This window comes from Bactrocera neohumeralis, chromosome 3 (assembly GCF_024586455.1).
Source record: "Bactrocera neohumeralis isolate Rockhampton chromosome 3, APGP_CSIRO_Bneo_wtdbg2-racon-allhic-juicebox.fasta_v2, whole genome shotgun sequence".
NCBI lineage: Eukaryota > Metazoa > Arthropoda > Insecta > Diptera > Tephritidae > Bactrocera > Bactrocera neohumeralis.
The window spans coordinates 91,859-115,763 of NC_065920.1; the positions used below are offsets into that span (position 1 = coordinate 91,859).

The following is a 23,905-nucleotide window of genomic DNA, read 5'->3' on the forward strand; positions in this document are numbered from 1 at the left end:
AAAACTTACGAATATACACTCTTATAAAAATATAAGAATCAAATGATTTTTTTCCTTTAATTGTGGTCAATCACTATCAATGTTACTATTTGTGGCTTATGCGAAAAATAGCGATTAATTTGGAGTCATGTTTTTACTAGCACTTTTAGGGTAAGCGGCGGGGAATTCGCATTTTTCGAATTTCGAAATAATAATTATTAATAAGATGTATATGTATGTACTATATATATTAAAATAAATAATCAACAACTTTTTTCCCAATCATATAGCAATATAATTTTATTATAATTCATAGTTCTTTATATAAATTTTAGAATCAATTATAGTGTACATACAAATGTAGGTATAAACACCTAAAACATTTTTAATGCTTAACTACAATACGCAACATTGCTTAAGGCATGTCATCCAATGACGGTTTTCTTTAAAACATGTATATATACATGCATATAGTACATACAATCATATTAAAATAATATAAAAATATATTTAAAAGCATACTGATGGATAAAAAATGTAGAATACTCTGTTGCTTTTATGTACGTTTCGTTTCATCGAAATCTCTTTTAAAAAATAGTTGTAGATATGTTTTAAATATTAATTTTGTTGGTTTAGAAAGCTTTGCTGTAACAGCAAAAAATTCCATTATTAAATTGCTATCTTATTCATAAGTATTTATATGATGGCACGAATTAAGTACAACATTTAAATTAATATACAATTTTATAGTCGTGAACTGCAGCCTAGTGGACAAAAAATTACATATACTTTTTTATCTACATATGTATTCAAGACCATTTATAGAGTCGATCAAGATTGTTAAAGCGTTAATATTCTACATACAACTGGTTTGTGAAATAATTATTGAGTTCTGTACATTCAGCTTCATATGTACACTTTGGTATATTTCTTTGTCATGATATATAAGAATGCTGTTTAGAAAATAGGATTTTATACTTTTTACTAATAACACTTTTATAAAGGCGAGCATATCATAAGGAAACCATTGAATACGAAGAATTAAATAAAAAAATTGCGTAAATGAGTTGTATGATTCCGTATTGTATAAAGTATAGTTTTAATTAGTCATGTTTACTTTAAAATAATAAATATTAAATATAAAGCTAGTCATGTACACATGTATGTAAAAAATGCATCACATAAAAAAGTGTTTTAACTTTAAATCGCATATACATAGACACACCTCAAATCAAGAACTTCCTAAACGCAATAAGATGGTGGAACTTCAAAAATAATATTACCCGCTACATGTCGGAAATTTGGATTTTCAACTCCTGGTTCACCCTTTACTGTAATTGCTCGTGATTTTCCACCCAAACGGCAGGCAATTGTAGGGCTAACATCCACACGCAGTTCTCGCTGACAAATGCTAATAGAGTTTTAAAAAATATCAAGTAAGTACTTCGCAGTAATGTGCATACTAATACTTACTCCATATATTTTTTACATATTACACCCACAAGCTCACCAATATGATCATCTCTTAATTGAGAGATTTCACTTTTCAGAGCAAAAACTAAATCATTGTTGTCGGAAGAGTGGAAAACAATAAGTTGGTCGCGTCCAGGGCTAACACTGATGGATGTTAACTAGAGAAGGGAATATAATATAATGAATAATATGTATCCAGAAGCGATAATTAAATGAAAAGTGTTTTAAAAAAACATTATTTAACCAATTTCTATAAAATAATTTTCAGAATAAGTAAATTTTAATAATTATTTACTTTCTTAAAAATTGTTTTACACATTTCTCTATAATATTAATAAGTTTTAATATTAACTTACATCTTTAATGGATAAAGAATGATTCATATTTTTGAATTTATGTTTAGCACCATCCAGTTTATAGATTGTCGAATCTGTTACAATAAAGGCACGATCAGCAGTTTTATTATGTTTGTTGTATTTTTTAACGAATGAGGAAAATAGTATATTATTAAATAATTCACTATTCTTTAAGTTTCTAACGTTGGTGGTATAGGCTTGATAACCCGTATTATCCTGCGAGTTGGCTAAATAATCACCAATCCATTTGCGTTGCTGTCCCCAATGTAATCGACGACCTTTTATAGCAGCTGCAGCAATTATTTGTAATTGCAATTGCGGCCATTCACTTCGTGGATATTTACGAAGGATCATAAAAGCCCTCCAATAGTTAAAAATGCGTTGGAGTTGAGGTTCTGCATTTCGTCCAGCTAATGGAGGTTGTGGCCATTGGATACTCCGACCATAGTCTCTAAAATTTTTGGCATTACGAAAGCGTTGAGCTAGGTCTTGTACGTAAAATCGTAATTTGTATGTTTTATATGCACGCATTATAGCAAGTGCAGCCTTCATTTTCTTGTAATTCCGACGTGCAATCCACCCGCGCACTTGCTTTTGTAACAAAGTAACAATATGCGGAATCATTTCATTTCGCTGCTGCTCAAGAGTGAATAATGTTTTAGGTGAGCGTATGAAGACTTTTGTATGTCCATATTTTACGTCGCTTCCGAAACCTTTTTCCTCAAGCAAAACTCTCACACCATCACGGTCGGTACCGGCACGGAAATTCGGCCATGTATATTGAGAAATCATTTTGTAGCGCAATAAGAACTTATCGTACCGTTGACGATGCACAAAACCAGCTCGTCGAACTCGCACATTCTCTAGCAATCCTAAATAGCGAACTTGGTGCTGTACACGTTCGTCGTCGAACACGGTGGGGCTCTTTATGTCATTAGGTTTAATACAACGAACGTAAAATGGTTCTTTTTTCAAAAGAGTTTTCACAAGATCTATTATGGATCGTTGGAAAAGCGTCCCGGCTGTTAGGGGGCGTTTCGTTGTTTTTTTTATATCCTGGGCCCCTTCGGGCCACATTCCGCTCAAGTTAACATTTTTGGAGTGATGCAATAGTCGCTTGAAATCCTGATACAATGTATCTTTGTTCTTTTCGATGAATCCATTGATATTATAAATGACATCACCCGCATAGTGTGTTATTCGAAAATCTTCCCGATGTTTGAGTTCCTTATCCATTGGTTTCAATTGTCGACTGCTGAAATGAGGATTGGTGCTAAGATTTTTATCCATTGCACCTAACAGTGTTTCGTCGTTGATTTTACCCACTGACAGACAAGCCTCATCCATTATAGCTATCATACCTTTATGTGGTTGTTCAATGAGTTCGCATATTATCTGAGTTAAAAGATATCTTTACTATAATTAATGTTATAATAATTTAGCTTTAAAGGAGAAATGCTGAATTGGCCAATACTTAATAATACCACTTATATTCTATGTTTTGATGTGGAAAACTTGAAATTATATTATTGACACTTTAGGTTGTTATACATGGCAAGTGATCGTAATAAACGTAAAATGAAAGTAACACCTTTTACTGTATAAGTACACTTGCGGTCAATAAAAACGCACCACCACTTTGTAGAGCTATATTACTGTAAATTTCGAAAATTTTTTACTAGATCTAATATGAATTATTTTTTGGAAAATTGAGTTGAACGTTGTTCAGTTATAGTCGTGCAGCGAATAAGTTTAAGCGACGGCTTGAAAAGTGCACTTTCTGTAAGTGAGGGGATGCAAAATGTTCACTAAGTGGATTTAAGTTCCAAAATCATACTCCGACGGCTGCACGAGTTTCTTGGACAAAAAAGTACTAAAATTACTGATAACATAATCTGGTCTAAAGAAAGCAAATTTAATTTGCTAAGGTCACAAAATTTGATTTACGTGCGCAGTTCAGGTAGTGAGAGGTTCCAGGATAATTGTGTAGTAAAGAAAATTAAGTTTTCTCAAAAATAAATTTTTTTGGGTTGTTTTTTCTAACTTCTTTTGGGGACACTATAATCACAAAAATATGCGACAGTGGTTAACAATTGTTAAGTACCCGCAATTGAAGAACATTATACTTATACGGATCGCTTATGACACTGCATCGTGCAGAAACGGCTTAGTTTAGATTGAAAACAAGTATTGTATAAAACATCCATACAATATTGGTATATACAGTCAAACCTGGGTAAGTGAGAACTGGTTTAGTAAGAAAACTCTATAAGTGAGAGTTATAGCCAGGACCCGTCATTTTAAGCTACCAAAACCTCTATTAGCGAGAAACAGAATCCTCTGTAAGAGAGAGTCGTTTTTCCCTCATGAACCTCCGTAAGTGAGATTGCTACTGATCTATACCTCTATAAGCGACAGTCAAGCTTTATTTATTTATGTATATTATTTAGGAGGAACTATAGTTACAATAGGAATACATACTCGTACATATATAAAAGGTACACACATACAGTAACAAATGACAAAACAAATTACAAAATTTAACATCTGCTATTTTATGGCTCATTCTTAACTTTCGTGGAACTTCCTACAATTGTTTTTGTATTGTTTTCTTGTCAATATTGTGCCTATTCTATTGCCTGGAACTAAATAACATTGTTATTTTATCGCATTCGGGTTAGCGAGAAACCTCTATAAGCGAGAATGATATTGTGCTCCCTTGAACTCTCGCTTATCCAGGTTTGACTGTATAATCTTATTCGACTTTTTATTTTTAGTTGGCCAACACATTGAACGATCTAAAGATTTAACGCCTGGAATTGGATTGGCCTGGAAACTCGCCCAATTTAAACCTTATTGAGCCATATGGCTGAATAAGGCTGAAACAGAAACGACTCGTTATTAGATGAGCCTATCGTGAAGTCTATTTTTCTACCGTTAGTGGTGAAAATTATTTAGTCGCTTTTAATTAACTTCACATTGTTTACTTTAAATAACTAATTCCATGAAATGTACATTTGGGTTAATTTTTTTTTTAACTAATTGGCTATTCTTTATAAAAACTATTTTAGGGAAAAATGTATTTGTGAACTAAATCCGTGATATTACTCATATATATGGGTATATACATTTTTATAAATATAAAACTGAGGTAATAAAATCACTCTTTAATTTTCTTACCTCGTTATTAAAGTATTCAATTTTCGTCCATTCTACACCTTCTCTTTGGTATTCCTCCTGCTCCTGTTTAAGAACCAGCTCTGTTGAATACATAAATTTAATTAAAAGAAAATGAAAGTAAATGATATGGTAAGTCTGAATTCTTTAAACCAACCAATAAACAATTGTTGTAATTTTTCATTGCAATAATTTATACAAAACTGCTCAAAACTATTGTTGTCAAAAATTTCGAATCCGTAAATGTCTAAAACTCCAATAACTGAATTGAAACGTGCTTGAGTTTTCGAGCCGCGATAGAGGATTGCACGATTTATCCGGGAAATAATCCAAGAGAATAAACGGTCGTATATTGCTTTAGCCAAAGCATCCTTTCCATATTCAGCTTGCGTGGCATCATGTTCCTTTTGCATAACATTACCACCAGCTGCAATAATTCGTGTTGTCAACGAATTGGAAAGCTCATTTTCTGTTACTTGCAATAACTTGGAAGCAAATTGTAAATGCGATTTGTTGCTTATAACTAGATCATCTTCGATTGCTGGAAATAAATCCATGGCAAAAAATGTTAACGTTTTTAAATCTTTCATTTCAAAAATTTCTCATCAGTTCATACATTGAAACTCAATATTTCCCAAATGTAGAATAGCTGCCAAAATCTGCCATATAGTTTGCAGTTCTTCAGTAGAAAACCCCAGTATTTTAAAAGCATTATTTGTGCTTTTATAATCTACTTTTTCAGAAAGTATGTCCATACTGCCTTGATTCATATAATGATATCTGCTAGGATCTTTTGATAAATTATATTGTTGCAATTCGCTATCGCTTGCACCACGCAAGAGCTGTGAAGAAGTAATAAATTAATTACTCGATTCATTCCGCTGCGGAATTTTTACCTGATAGAAACTATGAAAATTGCGTTCTCCCGGTTGTTGTTGCACCACCCGAGACTTTTCTAGCAAATAATTAGTAATTATGCCCCCCACAGGGTCTCCTTTATGGTCAAATTCAATATCCATATATTTTCCAAATCGGCTGGAATTATCATTCCGATTTGTTTTTGCATTTCCAAATGTTTCAAGGATTGAATTACTTTGCAATATCACATTCTTCACTCTATAAATTTATCAGTATGAACAGAATATTACTAAGAAAACATATAAGCTGACGATTTATCAATGAATAAAAAGTACTTGCCTTTCAATTTCGTTTTGCCCATGTATGTTAGTAACGGCTGCAATATATTTCATAATAATTTTTGACGCTTCAGTTTTACCAGCACCAGATTCTCCGGATATGAGGATACATGTATCTTGATGCCGTTGCTTTAAAATCTTATATGCAGCGTCAGCGACAGCATAAAGGTGGGGAGGATTCTCGAATAACTCTCGACCTTTATATATATTTATTACATCAGGGCCATATGTGTTCATTTGCCGATATGGGTTCATGGATACACAAACTTCACCGATGTAGGTATATATATGACCATTTTGAAACCTGTAACAGCAATCAAATTATTTTATGAAAGGTATGATATTTTAAATAAATATTATAGTACAGCAACTAAGAACAAAAGTACCAATAATACCCATTGCAAACAAACAAGGAATAACCGCTGGAAATTAATCGTTGAAATACAACAATGACGCTATAAGAGGCATAAAACTCATTGTTCGAAGTGATGACTTTCCCCGTAGACGCTATTTTCTTCTTTAAATAATTTCGACTTTCTTTGCCAATATTTTCAAAGTTATAACCACCAGGTTAACCATGCTTCAAATACCTTAGCTGTAGGTTAATTACTTTTCTATATATTCATGATAGTCGAAATATTCCTAAAAGATATACTTTGATATATTTTTTATAGATATATTTATATATGTATGTATGCATATCTAGATATTGTGTCAGCCAGCTAGATTATCTTTATTTTACGAATATCCGAAATCATTTTATTAATTGCTGAAATAAAACTTGGAAAACAGATTTTGATATCAGCAGCATTTTTTATCAAAACAAGAAAAAACGTTAACTTCGGCTGCACCGAAGCTAATATACCCTTCACAGGTGCATTTCTTTTAGTAACTATGTGTTCAGTTTGTATGGAAGCTATATGCTATAGTAATCCGATCTGAACAATTTTTTCGGAGATTATATTGTTATCTTAAGCAGTAATCCATGTCAAATTTCGTGAGGATACCACGTCAAATGGGGAAGTTTCCAATGCAAGCATTTGATTCCGATCGTTCAGTTTGCATGGAAGCTATATGCTATAGTGAGCCGATCTGAACAATTTCTTCCGATATTACATTTTTTCTATGAGCAATAACTCATGCAAGCATTTGATTCCGATCGTTCAGTTTGCATGGAAGCTATATGCTATAGTGAGCCGATCTGAACAATTTCTTCCGATATTACATTTTTTCTATGAGCAATAACTCATGCAAGCATTTGATTCCGATCATTCAGTTTGTATGGCAGCTATATGTTATAGTGGTCCGATATTGGCAGTTCCGACAAATGAGCAGCTTCTTGACGAGAACATGACGTTTGCAAAATTTCAAAACGATATCTTAAAAACTGAGGGACTAGTTTGTATATATACAGACAGACGGACAGACTGACAGACGGACATGGCTAAATCGACTCAGCTCAACATACTGATCGTTTATATATATACTTTATAGGGTTTCCGACGCTTCCTTCTGGGTGTTACAAACTTCGTGACTAACTTAATATACCCTGTTCAGGGTATAAAAATAGAGCTTCGTTCATATTTTGAAATTCTTTTCTGCCCATTTTTTTATACAAAACGTTTATGAAAACTCAAATTTTTTAATTAAAATTATATCATTATTTGCTCATATACTCATTTGAAGGTAAAAATACATACGAAATAAGTTTTTCTTATGGCCCGTTTAAATATTGGTATTCACAAATTCGGTTCGTAATTTAATTAATTTATGAGCCAAAGTATCGAGAAATCCACGTTCGTGCGTGTAATATCCAAAACCGAAAATATTTTATGGACATATTCAATAAATGGTATAAATATAACAAAAAACATCTTGCAATGTAATTTAACTAGTATCAAAACAAACGTACAATGTTGATGAATAAGCTGTGCAATAACTATACAACACTTGTAAGAACCACTCCTAAACAATTTCTTTATCATTCTCTTTCTTTATTTCATTCTCTCAGTAAGTAATACATATATAAATTCAACATGGTGACGTAATTTGCTATTTGTGAGTAATCAAACGCAACTAGTACATAATAATTACTAATGCAATGACTGTAAAAAATCCACACATTACTGGAACTAAAGTCATCATATGCTAATATAAATTTTAAGTGCTAAAATAGAACAGCGTAAAGAAAAAAAATTGCAGTATTTTACATACATGTTTCAATTCTATTTTATTCAATGAATAAATGTACATAAATAGACAAAGTGTGTATTTCCTATTGATATTTACGTTTATGATTACAAATCAGAATTTTTTCATTATTAATTGGATATTTCATAGATAACACGATATCAACACATAAAACATTCCCAATTAGGTATATATTTTTTACATTTAAGTTGTATTTAAGTCAACCCTTAATATGTTTTGATGCTACTTATTGCTGAAATATAAATTTGGTTGGTAGAAATGAATTGTGCAAAACTCTATAAAAACTCGTAATCAATGTATGACTTATACGTATAATAATTAAAGTGAAAAGGAAAATGATAAGGAATCAATTCAATATGACTTCATTTTATAATGTATGTATGTAAGCTATGTCTGGTTTATTTAATTTTATCAAGCACATAGTATATAAATATACTGGTGTTAAAAATTGCAAGCTAAAATATGACTTGAGTATGTTCTTTTAAGAAGATATTAAACTATTAATTCATAAAACACAATAATTTTGATAATTTTTAAGTGATCAAATCTGACTTTTATCTGTTAACTATGGTTATAACTTCGAATCATTTTCGAAATGAAAGATTTGAATTTAAATCCTAAACAATATAAGTAATACCTCTTTCAGTGTCTAAGTATTATTATGCCTTGCACGTACTAATTGACTCAATATGGGACGATTTGTATAAAAATTACGCTTGAAATTTGATTTATGGTAGCTTTGTTCACCATGTTTCACCACTCTTGGCTTTAGTTACACCGTTAATTATACAATGTATACTAAATTCGCAGACGTAATTGACTTAAATGAAGGGTGGCGTTTACTAAATACTGTTATGTTTTTTACAGATGGAACACGAATTAGCATACGCATAAGTCCATACAATCTAGAAGCTCGTGATTTTTTTCACAAAAGCGGTTACACTATACATTAAATATGTAACTAAAGAATAAAAATACATTTGACTTGATGATATAGATATGATATGATATAGATAGAAATTTAACAACATTCATTAAAATTTAAATTATAAATGTTACCTTCTGGAGGCAATTAAATTCAGTTGTGGGTAAATATTCTCAAGGAAAGGAATAGTGATGTACTTTAACAGCTCTTATATTTTTATTGCGAATTGAAAATGATGACGTTGATCTGCAAGATGTCACGATTTTTTATTGAATTCTGAACTACGAACTAAAAGTTCAAACATTATTAACCGAGGTATTTCAATCAGTTCGATTTGAACTTGATGAAATACTTCTAAGTTAGCTGTAAAATATCATATCATACTATTTGTTGTCATTAATAAGCAAAATACATATTTACATGGCCAAAAAATTACTGATTAGACTAAGTGAAAAATTTAGTGTCTATACAAAGTAATTTATACGAATATGTATTTAGTAGATATATATATATGTATGTACATATGAGGCAGCGCTATATACACTCGTGGCCACGCAAACCTTACCACTATACTTTCTTAATTTATTTTTCGGACTTTTTCGTTCGTTCGGGATTTTCTTCAATTTGGTTTTTCTTTGTACGCTTTAGGTAAGCATAAGTAAACTTAATTATATTATCTAATTATAATTATAGTTTTTAATTTTTTACGTTCAATGAGTAAAACACAAATTAGCTTTTCTGTGCTTATACAAAATCGGCCGATTTTTATTGTTTTTAAAGTAATACAGCGACTAAACTTCGTGTTTCAATAAAAAAAAATTAAATAAAACATTAATTTCAATTAAATTTAAAAAAATATAAAATATAATTTTTTCATCGGTTGTCAGTCTCTTACATTTCGAGCTCATTTTGTAAAGCTCACAAACTTTCAATTGATTTATCTATAGCTGAATGTGATTTGTTTTTAATTTTAAAAATTTTTGATAAATAACATGTCATTAACTTATTTCTAAATAAAAAATTTCTATACGGCAAAAAGTACCGCTATAAAGGTTGACAACCCTATATACTATATTTGAAAATGTTTTGTGGTAAGGTTTGCGTGGCCACGAGTGTAGTTGAATACAATTGTTCTAGAGTAATCTAACGATCCTACAGGTGATTTGCAATTGATTTTTAATTTATATGGCAGAACGCTTGTGCGATTAGATAATTTAAAAGTTTATTCGATAATGTTTGTTATCGTCGATCTCTTATCTAAGAACATTAATAATGTACATACATACGTGTTTAAATAAAAAATAGTCACATAAGAACATACACATTTATTTATAAATATTTTAATAAAAACATTCGATAGGACCAATCATATAATAAAGTTTATATGATAATATTTGTTATCGTTTGATCTATTATGTAAGAACATTATATATGTATGTACATACATTTTTATGTATATAGAAATACACATAAAAGAACATTCATACTTATTTATAAATATTTTATTAATAAATCTAGACAATCAATTATGTAAGACATAAATAAATAAATTTAATGTTGCCAGCGTATTTTTTAGTGAGTTATCGCATTTTTAGAAGTTTTCAACTAACTCATATTTTACTCATTTTCACAAGAGGTACCTTCAAAGTAATCCTCTCCCTCTGCAATATACTTATTCCAACGAATTTTACAGTCATCATAGCACTTGGAAAAACCCTCTGTCGTGGTGGCCATCAGAGCCCTCTACGATTCAGCTTTTATATCCTGAATTGAATCAAAACGGTGTCCTCGGAGTGGTTATGTAAATTTGCTGAATAGCCATAAGTTACACGAAGGTAAATGAAGTGAATGCGTTGGTTGCGGCCCGATATTAGTTGAAAATGTGGCGAAATGATCACGAATAACCAATGCAGTATGAGATGGTGCATCGCACTTCTTTGTTCCATAAATTCCGACATAGTAAAAAATAGAACCTCACAAAACGACGCGTATATCAAATACTAATGAATTTTTTGACGTGAAATTTAGGATAGATGTCACTAACAGTACTACCAACTTACAAAAAAAAATTTACTGATTCGAAAAACATACGAAGTATAAATTTGATCACATTAGTATATATCTCCTAAACCACTTAAGCTACAACAACCAAATTTGCTGGGTACAAATCTTATGAGAACTGCTACCGAGAGTCTGAAAATGGATGAAATCGGAGGATAACCCCCTCACTCCCCATATAACGATACTGTTAAAAACTACTAAAAGTGGGATAAATCAATAACTAAACACGCCACAGACATTAAATTTCACTACCGAGATAGCATGAGAAGGCTTTGTGGGAGCCGGCGTGAATATCTCGGAATCCGTCTAACCGATTTCGACAAAAATTTAGTACGTGTCATTCTTTTCATATTTGTATGTCACATTGTGAAAATGAGCGAAATCAGACATTTAGAAATTTTAAATTCCACTTGATTCTTTTACTTTCCAGTACACAAATCAAGAGGCAAATAATATAACGGGATGAAACTTTGTACGATTAATGCCTTTAGTGTATGCGACCTTATGACCAAAAATTGTTCAAATCCAACATAAACATAATGCCTTTAGTGTATGCGACCTTATGACCAAAAATTATTCAAATCCAACATAAACTCTTCAGGCCCCTAGGTACCAAATTTTATTTGGTATATGGACCCCAGTACCTATAGTTGACTTTTGTTAGAAAATATCGGACAATGACTGAGATATATATAGGGATGGTACTACTCTGTCTGTATGTCAAAAATGGGTTGAATCGGACCAGTATTTCCCTTGGTCCCCATATACCTAATATAGTCTAAAGATAATCGAACTTCCTGGTGACTTTGTTCCGCATATATCGGTCAATATGTTAGTTATCTCAATGAAAATTTCAGAACATATTTTACTCATAACAATGTATCTTTGTGCCTAAAATAGATAAATTTGAGCGAAAACCTGACTCCTCCGATATAACTAATATCAGGACTTTTGAACATCTGGCTAACTTTACTCTATAGGGCAATTAACAATCTGGAGCAAATAGTCTTGCATATTTGCAATTGCAAATGAGCGAGACATATTTTTGCTTTTACACTAACAAAATGTACAGCGAATTTGCAATTGCAAATATGCAAGAATTTGGTATTGGGAATTATGGATAAAATCTGGTCGATACTACCCCAACTGCCACATACTACATATCGTCACCTAAAATGCAAAATAACGTAACATCACTTATCGTAGGTACCGTACCGTATAAAAGGAAAACTTCTTGAGATATTGAAACAAAATTTTCAAATCTGAATTAACATGAAACTATAAATATTTTTAGATAAAAAATAAAGAAAAAATAATGAAAATATTATAGCAGGTGTCTTACGTTATTTTGAATTTTCATTTCTAAAACAAAATAACGTATGATCAATCTAAATTTGTATAAAAATTAAAAAAAAAATTAACATTAATATGTTCTTTTTTTTAAATTCTCAATAAAAACAGTTGCGAGTTTTCCATATTTCATGTTATTTATATTATTAATGTGTACATATGTACTAAAAAAATTTAATTATTTTAAGCCACAAAATGAAGATAATGTTTAATTATAAAAGTAATGATAGTATGCTAGAATCAAAACTTTTATGTCCTGCATTGCCATTTCTTCTTGGTTATCGTTAAACTTTGAGGTTGCAAAAGATTAGGCTGCTGAATTCCTAAAAAACACGGGTCTAAATACTCGGAAATCCTCACTCACCTTGACTTCATACCAGATCACTTGGATCATGGAGTCGCTAAACCGAACTCTGGCGGCTCCTCTATACCCATATACCGGAAAAAGGTATGGTTGGGAAGAAGCCGTTGGAGGAGAGCGAGCTTCTTCACGGAGGGGGAGTTCTACTACCAAATAGCTGGGTCTCGCGGAAGTTTGGTCAGCGCTGGGCCACCATTGGCTAAGGAACTAGCAAGAAAAGGCATCTTAGAAACGTTATCGGTAGAATGGGAGCGGATCGGTGATCCCGTATCTTCTCGTGTTCTACTACCAAATAGCTGGGTCTCGCGGAAGCTTGGTCAGCGCTGGGCCATCATTGGCTAAGGAGCTAGAAAGAAAAGGCATCTTAGAAACATTATCGCTAGAATGGGAGCGAATCGGTGGTCCCATATCTTCTCGTGTTCCACTACCAAATAGCTGGGTCTCGCGGAAGCTTGGTCAGCGCTGGGCCACCATTGGCACCTTTTTACCCTCAGTAAGGCTAGGCTCTCCCTGGTTTTGGGGCTTTTAACGGGTCATTGCCCTATTGGCGTTCACGCAGTAAGGTGGGAGTCCTACCAAACGCCATCTGCAGAAGCTATATGGAAGAAGATGAAGTGGAACACAATCCTTCTATTAGCTACTAACTGTTTTGCTAATTTACAGTTCGAACACAGGAGTTCTTCTTTTCTATGAGCTCACAAAGGACCACCACTTGCGGTCTTTGATCAGTCATTTAACCTAACCTAACCAAAGCAAATTGAACATAACCAATAAAAAAAGGATAAACAATAAATCAAGGCCAACTTCGTGATAAAAAAAAGAATACTCTTCTATTTTTACATGAGTGTTGATACCTCATTTTGTTTCACGAAATCAAGCAAACTCAATTTTGATTTTTTTGATGATACGGTATTTTGCATTAAAGGTGACGATATAACACTTTTCATTTTTCTAACAACCCTGTCAGTATAGGACTTATACATACATATATAGTATATGCATATATAAAAATGAGGGATTACGATCCTCAGTTTGAGTTTTACACCATAAAGTATTTTCCTGGCTTTGATTCTTGTAAGTTGGAAGAGTATAAAATGTTCGGATGCACCCGAACTTAGCCCTTCTTTTCTTGTTATTGATTATTTTAATAAGAATTTAAATCAGCAAAAACAAATAAATTTAAATAACGGGATAAACAAATGAGTTTTGAATTTTTATTTTTAGATTAAAAAGATAACTAAAACAAGCCAGAAAGATGTTAAAATTCAACCAAGGGATCAGAATCTAAGAAATTTTTAATATACACCGTATATACCATATATAACTTATACACTGACTGACATATTCGGCATAAGGTTTGTTAGAAAAACAAGAATCATTATATGTGTGTAGTATATGGGAGTTGGAGTAGCATAGACACGATTTTATCTATTAAATATTTGAATTTGAGGTGTTTATTGTCATTATTGATAAAGTACTGTTTTCTTTAACTAAACGTATGAAAGCATATCATAAAATGACTAGTGTTTGTCGACATTTCGACAACTAAAATCTCTTACAACAGAAGAGATTTTGGAAAAATTCTTTAGTATGGTCAGTGCTTACGAAGATGATTTGGAGAACAGCCTAGGCGGCGAATTAGTGCAGTTCGCAGAGCTGGTGAAAACAGATGTGGCTACTGTTATTGACAGCAAGAAACAGGAGCTTCTGGAACAGCAATATTATAAACTTTTATTAAATAATTCTTTAGAATCGTATTTCCCAAACTTAGAAATTGCTTTGGGAATTTATGAATGAATCTCTTTTAGATATATTTGTTTAGGGGGAAATTCACGAAGACGTATTAATTTTTTTATTGTCTTTATTAATAGGTATGTATAAGGATATGATTGAAAGTGGTTGACGCGAGATCTTTAACTGCAACCGTTAAACGGCGTTGGGAATGGGATTACGGAAAAAGTCGTAAGCCGATTAACTTTATTTATGTTTTTATCATAAAAAACATAAAAAGTACTATTTATAGACTACGGACAAAAGATATTTTTAGAAATTTTTCCATAAAAAGCCAAGTTTTTTGTTGAAGCCTCATTTTCGTAGTCAATATTCGAATTTCCTGAAGATTGTATAGGATAGTACATGTGTATATATTTGTCATTCAATATCAAAACAGTAACTACCAATAATACAGTCAATAAAATCATTTTATAGTTTCATCTACAAGGGTTTTTCTACATATGTATGTACTGTGACTATTAACGAAAACCTGAGATTATTACTAGATAAATGTATTTCGGAATTTCCGAATATTCCACAATGTCTTGGTTTTATCATAATAAGCTATTATTAAATCGAAGCAGGAGGAGGGAAAAACTGTTCAAGCCCCTAAGTATCGCATATGTGGACCCCAGTAAAATACCGAAAACTGCATCCTTCGGTAGACAAAGCTAAACGATGTGTTAACCGACGGCTGCGCAAAATGCCAAACGACGGCGCGCCACTTACTTTCACCGATGAGGAGGTTCAGGGTGTCATCAACAAAGCAAAATCATCCAAATCCATTGGCCCTGATGGAATCAACATGCTAATGCTAAAGCATCTAGGCTCGGCGGGAGTAGGATATCTCACCAAGGTCCTCAATCTGTCGCTGACCACTCTTCAAATACCCGATGTGTGGAAAGTCGGAAGAGTGGTCCCACTACTGAAACCTGGGAAACCCGCCAACAAAGGGGAATGTTATCGACCGATAACTCTCCTCTCCCCAGTAGTGAAGACACTTGAGGCCTTGCTACTCCCGACCTTCACTCACCACCTGAGCCTAGCCAGCCACCAGCATGGATTCCGTAAAGTGCACAGCACCACCACAGCATTTAGCGTCATAAACGCCTAGATGGTTCGTGGCCTCAACTAGACAACCTCAATCACACAACGCTACTGCAGGACATCGAAACAACTACGCTCCCTCCAGTGTTAAAGAGGTGGACCATGAACTATCTGAGCGGTCGCCAGTCATCCGTACTATTTCGAGGTAAAACATCTAAACTGAGAAGAATTAAACAGGGGGTTCCGCAGGGTGGTGTCCTCTCCCCACTACTGTTTAATTTCTACATCTCGAAACTCCCGCAACCACCAGAGGGAGTTTCCATAACCTCGTACGCTGATGACTGCACGATATTGGCGTCGGGCAATGGAATCGATGGCATGGTAAACAGCTACCTCTCCGACCTTTCTCGTTTCCTCACTGCACGAAATCTCACACTTTCCCCACCAAATCCACAGCGACCATATTCACAAACTGGACGAAGGAGTATAGACTTGAGCTTAACATTGCAGTCGACGGCGTCAAAATTCCGACTGTCAATAATCCTAAGATTTTAGGTGTAACATTCGACAGTCTATGCTCCTTCTCTCCTCATACGACCGCGATTATCGCCAAGGTACAGAGCCGCAACAAAATCCTCAAGTCGCTAGCCGGCAGCACATGGGGAAAAGACAAAGAAACGTTGTTGGCAACATACAAGGCAATCGGCCGGCCGGTCCTCAATTACGCAGCTCCCATATGGTCGCCTGGATGCAGTGGCACGCAGATGAGGAAACTACAGACCTGTCAAAACACTGCACTCCGGACCACTACAGGATGTCTTTTGATGTCTCCCATTGAACACCTCCACAGTGAGACGCTTATGCTCCCGGTTAAGGAGCATAATGAACTCCTCTCCAAGCAGTTCCTGCTGGGATGCTTTCACAGAAATTACCCTTGCAGCCATCTGCTTGGAGCGGAACCACCTCCTAGGAGCATCAAAAGGTCATTCCTGGATTACGTCGACGACTTCGTACAGTACGCCGACCGGACTTCGGACGCAACTAACTTTCGACAGGTACTGACCGCCATTCACAGCGGAGCCATCAACACCTTCACCGACTCCCTTCCCGTGAATGGCGTTCTTGGAGTCAAACCACCACCCATCGCAGACGAAGAGCTCCAGCTGCCGCGAAAAACGCGTGTGACCCTTGCGCAACTTCGTTCTGGATACAGGTTAAACTCCTACTTATCCAGAATAGACCCTGACATACCCAATGTATGTCCTGCATGCAACGAGTCTCCGCATGACACTGACCACCTCTTTGCATGCCCTACAAACCTTACCCATCTAACACCTTCCTCCCTTTGGTCCGACCCCGTCGAAACAGCACGTTTCCTGGGCCTACCGTTAGATGACATCGACGACAACACAAATGACATCTACCATCCCAACGGGGATTGAATTTCCGTTAAAACAACAACAACTGAAAACGTCGGTCAATGTGTGAGATATGTACATACATATATAATTGAAATTCAGAGTGAATCTTCTCCTGCTAATACATAGTATGTCTTTGTCAAAAATAACCTGAATCCGACCAATACTTCCCTAAGACTCGATCTTTATATTAGGTATATATAAAGATTTTCGAGCTTCCGGGTAACTTTGTACCACATACATTGGCCAATATGTGACTTAGCTGAATGAAAATTAGGCAATAACAAGTTTTATGCCGAATATGATTTCCTTTTTTCCACCTGTATTTACCCCAGTCAGATTCCACAAAATGTCTGACATTTTAATGAAACTAAATGGAGACATTTTCTTAAAAACTACTAATTATAATGGAAATGGTCTATACCTTGGCCAAAGACTCATATTCCAAATATAATGAATTCCAATCCTCTGGTTGACGTTTTCTTCATTAACCCAATACATTAAATTTAGCCTCTTCGCTCTAGTTAACATCACATATCACACATATGTATGTATATTATTTGAATATTTTTTAGCACAATTTTAAATTCCACTTGATTCGTTCAGTTTCTAGTACACAAATCAAGAAGCAATTAATAAAACGGGATAAAACTTATAAATTGTTAAATTCAATAAAAACTGTTCAAGTTGCAAAAGAATAAAATGGTTACATCCGGACTTCGGTTGCCTTACTTGTTCCATTATGTTTTAATAAAAAAGCTGAATCTAACAAAGCTTCTTGTACTAATGGATATCTTGGTTTTACAGTTATTTACATAAATATGTATACTAGATATACATGTAATTAATTATAATAGCATTTATTTGTGTATTTACCTTATTTTTAGGTTGTCCATAAATTTATCCATTGTTATTTGGTCAAGGAGCACGAAATCCCTGACTCCAACTTCTCGATGTTGTAATGCCATTTTCGAAATATTTTCTCGTGACAGAGAGAAAACAATTTACCAAACAAAAATATGATTATCAAACGCGCAGGAAGGATTTTCAAACCCGAATAAATTATCTTATTTAATACGTAAATTTGTAATTCTAACTGAAAAAATAAAAAAAATATTAAATCATCGAAATTACATATCTTACGTTTTTAAAATGGATACTGAAATTAAATAAGATCTCATATCTATCCCAACAAAAATGCAGAAGTAAACTAAATATATAATTTCAATTTCTCTAAAATAATTTTTAAAAAATAAATTGTCTTGTAGTGTACTATCTTAATTCAATTATTAAACAGTTTTTATACATACATACTATGTCCATACACATATGTACTCTCAAAAACAAATGTGACTGGACCGGCTCATTTAAACCGAAGGCAAACCGAACCTATACCACCTTTCTCTATGTTCATGTGAAGTTTGCTCTTCATGTGTCAATAGTGTGCGTTTAGTAGCTGTTTGTTTAGACAATAAAAAACAAATAGAACAAATCTCCTCAATATTATTTCATATTCCACAAAGCAGTTCTACACGAAAGAACTACGGACTCCCCGGTGAATTTGCGAAAGCACTATGGACGCCCTATACAACTCATCAATATTTAACAAATTACGAGGCGCTAAGTTTCCTCTGATAACCACTTTTCATCATTAGCACAAACACATTTTTTATTCTTCAGTAAAAATGTAAAATATTTTAGGATAAGGAACTGGCTTTACATATGTAAGTGTATAAATATCAGGAATTAACTTGTCAATGCTATTATTTTTCTTATATTTAGACACACATTCGAACACATTTGATTTCCCTTAATTTTTATATTATGAATGAACTATTTATACGTTTACTGGTATTGGTAACTTCTTTCACTTTTATTAATCAATTGATTTAATAACTGAATCACTAGCAATGCTTTAAATAAATTATTTAACCGAAATGTGTTTTTTTTTAAACATTTTTGGGTGGGATACTGATATAGGTACATACTTATACACATATGAACAAAATGTGTCAGGTATTATATGGCGCATATGCGTACGGACTTGGCTTTGAAACATCTGAAGTGCAATTTCGATTCACGAGTATTTTGACGCATAAACATATATGTGTATACATATGTAAACACTTTCAACGTTTGAGGTAAAGTGTACATATGTAGGTATATATTTTTAATTAATCAGTTTCCTTCACCCAATGTTGGAAATAACCAGTAATGAATAGGAACATGTAGTAAATAAGACAAACACAAATTACAAGAAGCTAAGAAAAAAACTCGAACCGAAAACAAAAAAAATATTTAATGTATTTTGTTTTGAACGAATTATTTTACAAAGTTAAATAACACCACACAATCGGAAAACTAATATACAACTGGTACAACTGAAAAATAACAAATGCATGTCTATGACAAATGAGTCAACTGGTTCAATACGTGTTAAATGAGTTTTGTCGAAAATGATTCTCAAATATGCCACTCAAAAGAAAGCCGCTGCATTACTTTAAATTAACGCCGCTGCTAAGTCCGCCAAGGTTGTATCCTACCTTTAAATAACTATTTTTTAGTATTTTATATATACGAATAAATTTATATAATATGCCGAACATTAATTATATAAATGGACATAAAATTACTCACAAAAACATAAGAATTTTTGTATTCAATAAGATCTTGTATTATATATAACGGTGAAAATATATTTTCGATGTTGCTCTTCTCATTATTTTGTGTTCATGGGCCGAATAAAGAACGTCATGTATCTGACATAAGATGGAAATATTATTCATTCAAATATTACCCTTTTCATATATAAAAAATGTTTCAATAACACTTTTATTAAGAAGCCGGATGTGAATTGAGTATTACGTGTTATTTAGTTCGTTTTAGGAATTGCAAGTGTGCATATCTTTGTCAAAATCTATTTATACATGTTAAAAACTTCGTTATCGTGAGTGCACGTAATGCACTTCGTTAAAATCGAATTGGATCCGAAACTCACTTCCTTGGTTAATCTATAAATGTTTAATATTGATTTGAGCAACAAATAATATAAACTTATAACAATTACAACTCTTTCAAGGAGTGCAAGTACTACTGATTTATATGCGTGTTAATAATTGTAAATACTTAATTGAAAATATCAATTAAAATTTAAAATATAAAGAATATTTTATTAATTTGTATTTCATATTTTAGGTGTGCTTACATAATCATTTTCAATATAATAATGGCATTACCCGATGGACTTGCAAGTAGCATGAAGAAATTTCAAGTAATACATTTAAATTAACGGGTGGCACATTAATGATTATACAATTACTTATAGGCACATAATGATCTACCGGTCTTTTTAAAAGGAGGTCCAGCAGATAAGGTATTATTTGGTTTGACTGTAGGGCTCTGCGGCTTAGGTATTATTGGTATGTTGCAAATGGTGTATACGCTGGGATTTAAAAAGAAATCGGCTTAAAATAATTGCAACACTTTCAATTAAATGAAAGATGTGAAAAATATTAACATAATAAATATGAAGAACTGATATCAAATCATTAAACAAATTTTTTTTTTCGAGGTTAGGTAACTCATTATATACTCTTCTTCCCCTAACGTAGGATCGTAAGCGGGAAGTGATTTATTCAATAATCTATGTATATATGTGAGTATATATTTGAGAAACTATAATTATTGTATATTATCAGTCTTCTAATATATAGAAGAAACATATTGTGTTTTATGTTCATAAATATATATAAATGTTTAAAGGAATATTGATGATGTAACAAATCAGAACTATCGATAGCTAATTTTAGTGTTCGATCAGATATATTATCGATAGTTGGAGACGGTACCTAACAGATCTTATCAGCTGACATCGCTAATAAATCCAAGAATGATAGAAACTATCTATCTTGTAATAAATCGCAAAACTATTTTTCTATTTCAGAATTTAAAAGTGCTTTAAACAAATTGGTAATATTTTTTCGCTATTCCAAGTTAATAAATCTGTTTGGATATATATTATATTTTGAGCGAGTGTAGAGATCATGGAGACAAATGCTGAAGTAGTAGAAAGACAAAAGCTCGTTACAAACGACAATGACGGAGATGAAGATATTAACAACCATACCACTGTGCCAAAATCAGGTCCTAAACCAGAAAGTATCCTTCCTACTCCGGCAGTTCCCAAAATGATTGTAGGACGAATAATTAAATTGAAAATAAAGTTAAACCTTAAATTTTCTGCAGATAAAAAATGTGTCCAGTGGGGATACAACTCGTAGTAGAAACTCAGCCAGTTGTTCCATAGAACGAACATCTGAAAAAGGTCAGCTAACCTCAGCTAAGGTAACATATATAAATGAGCGACGTACACGTCCAAATCTACAAATTAGTGCAAGCCTGGGTGGATGCAACAATGATGAACGACTTGATTTCAAATCACGACAGCGTAAATTGCTTAAAGGTAATTTAGCAGTTTTTAACTTATTAATTAGTTTGCTGCCACTGTTAAAGCGCCGCATGTTGGTGTCTATCATCGTTCTGAAGGATCGAATTCAATAAATTTTCATAATTACATATTAGTAACTATGTATTATACCGTTTATATCTTTCGTCGAAAACAATTCTTTAAAAAAAAACCATGTTATTTATTCTCCCTAGAAGGTTTGTAACTGGTTAAGAGTTACATTGTGGCAAGGTAAATAAATTTTATTAAAAAATATAGGCCCATGTCAACGTTGATATTTTTTATTTAAACCCATTTATATATACATACATACATTTGCATGTGTCGCAAGACGTATTAGTGTGTACCACATTCGAATCCCTGCCAAGAACACGTCCTTCAATTTTTTGCTTTCATGATTCTCTTTGCAGGAGGGTGTTTGAACAATTTCGTTGTGCATTGAATATCATATTGTATGATGTTTTCCTATACTTCGTTGAATGTTCCGGGCTTTCATTACATATAAGATGTACATGTTTCTTTCCGAAAAATAGGAAATACTAAATAATTTATAGATCATGATTATGAACTATTTAAAAATCTTTACAAGTGATGTATTTCCTATCTTTGAATATGTGTTTTAGTAATCCATTTCCACCTTTTAATTCTGCCAAACACACTTCTGGACGAATGATTATCAATTAATCGTTAATATAAAAGAAGGTATTTCTGTATTTATCATGAATTTCTTGTTTACATTTTGACAATTCTGGGAGTTTTACATTCTCTTTACATTAAGTTATCACTCAAAATTACCATTTTGAGGATATATAAAAAATATCAACACTATTACATCGAATTCGCTATGAATGAATTTGAATTCAAAACAATGTATTCCTTTTTTATAGGCACAATTAGCAATGGTATCATTTTAAAATTATTGAACTTTTATTTTACTTATCATCTAGTAATAAGTATTATTTAGTTATAAATAAATATATGCTTAATAATTTCAGTTATATTTCATGATTTTATTTTATTTCTATTTTTTTTCTTAATTTTTTTGTTTTTCATAATCTATTCGCAAATCCAAATATTGAATCTTTCGACAAATGGTAATTGCCAAACAATATTATATAAAAGAAAAAGAGGCAGATATATGCAATACTGACCATAGTGCCAGCAACATTCCAGAAAATTCCAACGAAGTATATTGCGATAGTATAGATTTTGGTATGAAACATGACATTTCTCAAAAACAAAACCATGATAGTTCAAATAATAAAGTCAGATTGTACATATTTCGTGAAAAAGTGGGTAGCATCGATCCTTCTACTTCGTTAAACACCACCAATGCGGGCGGTAGCTCAAACGTAAATGAATTCGATCACCGTCCTATTAAACATCACTCATTTGTCTCAGAAGTTCCGGACGTGAAGCATATGGAACGAGCTCTTTTAGGCCTTCTGGATGATTTTCATTCTGGAAAGCTAAAAGCTTTTGGTAAGTAATCCACCGAATTCAAAAAAGCTAAAAGTCAACTTCTATTTGATTTAGGTTCTGGCTGCACGATGGAACAGATGACTAAAATACGAGAACAACAGGAAAGTTTAGCTAAATTGCATTTTGAGTTAGCCGCTGCCGAAGAAGATTCATTAGAGAGTGTTCACGATTTGAATGCTGCTAAAGCACAAGAAAATATGTTGCAATTAGTCCAACGTCTCGAACAATTATCGGTTTCAATTGAGCAGTTACAGTCAAGCCACTTAGGATTATGAAACCCATATTGGATTTAAATGTATAGATATAACCACTGTTTTTAGATTTTGTTAAATAACTAGAATAAAGTACAGTGAACTTTCCTTAACGGTGTGTGTTCCTTAACTGACAAAACTAAATCTTCAAGTCAATTATTGACTAACATCAACAGGCCAAACAACCTGTTACACAAATATGATACGTGATGCTATTTTTCAGTTCAAGTTAATATTTTAAAGAAAATTTAATTACATGGATAATGCAGTATGCTCCCATATTGGTATGTTCCCATATTTATAATTTTTTAGGACAAATTCATGTCTTTCAAAATACTTTAGCAGTTGGTTCATAGGATTCCATTTTCCCCGCTACATCT

The 23,905-nt window shown here is 32.8% G+C and overlaps 3 protein-coding genes and 1 long non-coding RNA gene across 13 annotated transcripts; 3 read left to right on the forward strand and 1 right to left on the reverse strand.

Annotated features, from left to right (window-relative positions):
• Positions 1 to 250: 250 nt before the first annotated feature.
• LOC126752399 (unconventional myosin ID) lies at positions 251 to 19,747 on the reverse strand. 5 transcript variants are annotated; one of them, XM_050463153.1, is made up of 11 exons: positions 19,659 to 19,733; positions 18,638 to 18,783; positions 18,204 to 18,423; positions 6,183 to 6,485; positions 5,882 to 6,101; positions 5,602 to 5,827; positions 5,143 to 5,526; positions 4,989 to 5,068; positions 1,809 to 3,203; positions 1,453 to 1,610; positions 251 to 1,390 (listed from the first exon to the last, which is right to left on the reverse strand). In XM_050463153.1, exons 3-11 carry the CDS (start codon positions 18,293 to 18,295, stop codon positions 1,222 to 1,224), a joined length of 3,027 nt encoding a protein of 1,008 aa, XP_050319110.1. In that variant the 5' UTR covers positions 18,296 to 18,423; positions 18,638 to 18,783; positions 19,659 to 19,733; the 3' UTR covers positions 251 to 1,221. The 5 variants fall into 5 exon arrangements, with proteins under 5 accessions (XP_050319110.1, XP_050319111.1, XP_050319112.1 ...); XM_050463154.1 differs by lacking the exon at positions 18,638 to 18,783 and having other exon boundaries at positions 19,659 to 19,747; XM_050463155.1 differs by lacking the exon at positions 18,638 to 18,783 and having other exon boundaries at positions 19,583 to 19,718.
• LOC126752418 (uncharacterized) lies at positions 1,316 to 1,914 on the forward strand. The gene is made up of 2 exons (XR_007665997.1): positions 1,316 to 1,415; positions 1,485 to 1,914. It is a non-coding gene; the product is annotated as an uncharacterized LOC126752418 (long non-coding RNA).
• Positions 19,748 to 20,257: 510 nt separating the features above from the next.
• Positions 20,258 to 20,872, forward strand: LOC126752416 (cytochrome c oxidase subunit 7A1, mitochondrial). The gene is made up of 3 exons (XM_050463197.1): positions 20,258 to 20,445; positions 20,523 to 20,598; positions 20,653 to 20,872. Exons 2-3 carry the CDS (start codon positions 20,554 to 20,556, stop codon positions 20,794 to 20,796), a joined length of 189 nt encoding a protein of 62 aa, XP_050319154.1. The 5' UTR covers positions 20,258 to 20,445; positions 20,523 to 20,553; the 3' UTR covers positions 20,797 to 20,872.
• Positions 20,873 to 21,179: 307 nt separating this feature from the next.
• Positions 21,180 to 23,638, forward strand: LOC126752409 (uncharacterized). 6 transcript variants are annotated; one of them, XM_050463188.1, is made up of 5 exons: positions 21,180 to 21,520; positions 21,573 to 21,789; positions 22,915 to 23,004; positions 23,059 to 23,274; positions 23,329 to 23,638. In XM_050463188.1, the coding sequence occupies exons 1-5, from the start codon at positions 21,371 to 21,373 to the stop codon at positions 23,547 to 23,549; spliced, it is 894 nt and encodes a 297-aa protein (XP_050319145.1). In that variant the 5' UTR covers positions 21,180 to 21,370; the 3' UTR covers positions 23,550 to 23,638. The 6 variants fall into 6 exon arrangements, with proteins under 6 accessions (XP_050319145.1, XP_050319144.1, XP_050319143.1 ...); XM_050463187.1 differs by having other exon boundaries at positions 21,180 to 21,296; positions 21,366 to 21,520; positions 22,915 to 23,274; XM_050463189.1 differs by having other exon boundaries at positions 21,181 to 21,520; positions 23,086 to 23,274.
• The last annotated feature ends 267 nt before the right edge of the window (positions 23,639 to 23,905 follow it).

What these genes read in the sequence shown, in the direction of transcription:
- LOC126752399 (XM_050463154.1), bottom strand. Translation starts at nt 18,295, where the DNA reads ATGGCATTACAACATCGAGAAGTTGGAGTCAGGGATTTCGTGCTCCTT. An exon ending in GGGCAAAACGAAATTGAAAG is followed by an intron (nt 6,102 to 6,182) that starts GCAAGTACTTTT and finishes ATAAATTTATAG; the next exon opens with AGTGAAGAATGTGATATTGC. An exon ending in GGGAAATATTGAGTTTCAAT is followed by an intron (nt 5,527 to 5,601) that starts GTATGAACTGAT and finishes ATTTATTTCCAG; the next exon opens with CAATCGAAGATGATCTAGTT.
- LOC126752416 (XM_050463197.1), top strand. Translation starts at nt 20,554, where the DNA reads ATGGCATTACCCGATGGACTTGCAAGTAGCATGAAGAAATTTCAA. An exon ending in GTAGCATGAAGAAATTTCAA is followed by an intron (nt 20,599 to 20,652) that starts GTAATACATTTA and finishes AATTACTTATAG; the next exon opens with GCACATAATGATCTACCGGT.
- LOC126752409 (XM_050463186.1), top strand. Translation starts at nt 21,371, where the DNA reads ATGGAGACAAATGCTGAAGTAGTAGAAAGACAAAAGCTCGTTACAAAC. An exon ending in CGGCAGTTCCCAAAATGATT is followed by an intron (nt 21,521 to 21,572) that starts GTAGGACGAATA and finishes AATTTTCTGCAG; the next exon opens with ATAAAAAATGTGTCCAGTGG. An exon ending in TGGAAAGCTAAAAGCTTTTG is followed by an intron (nt 23,275 to 23,328) that starts GTAAGTAATCCA and finishes TATTTGATTTAG; the next exon opens with GTTCTGGCTGCACGATGGAA.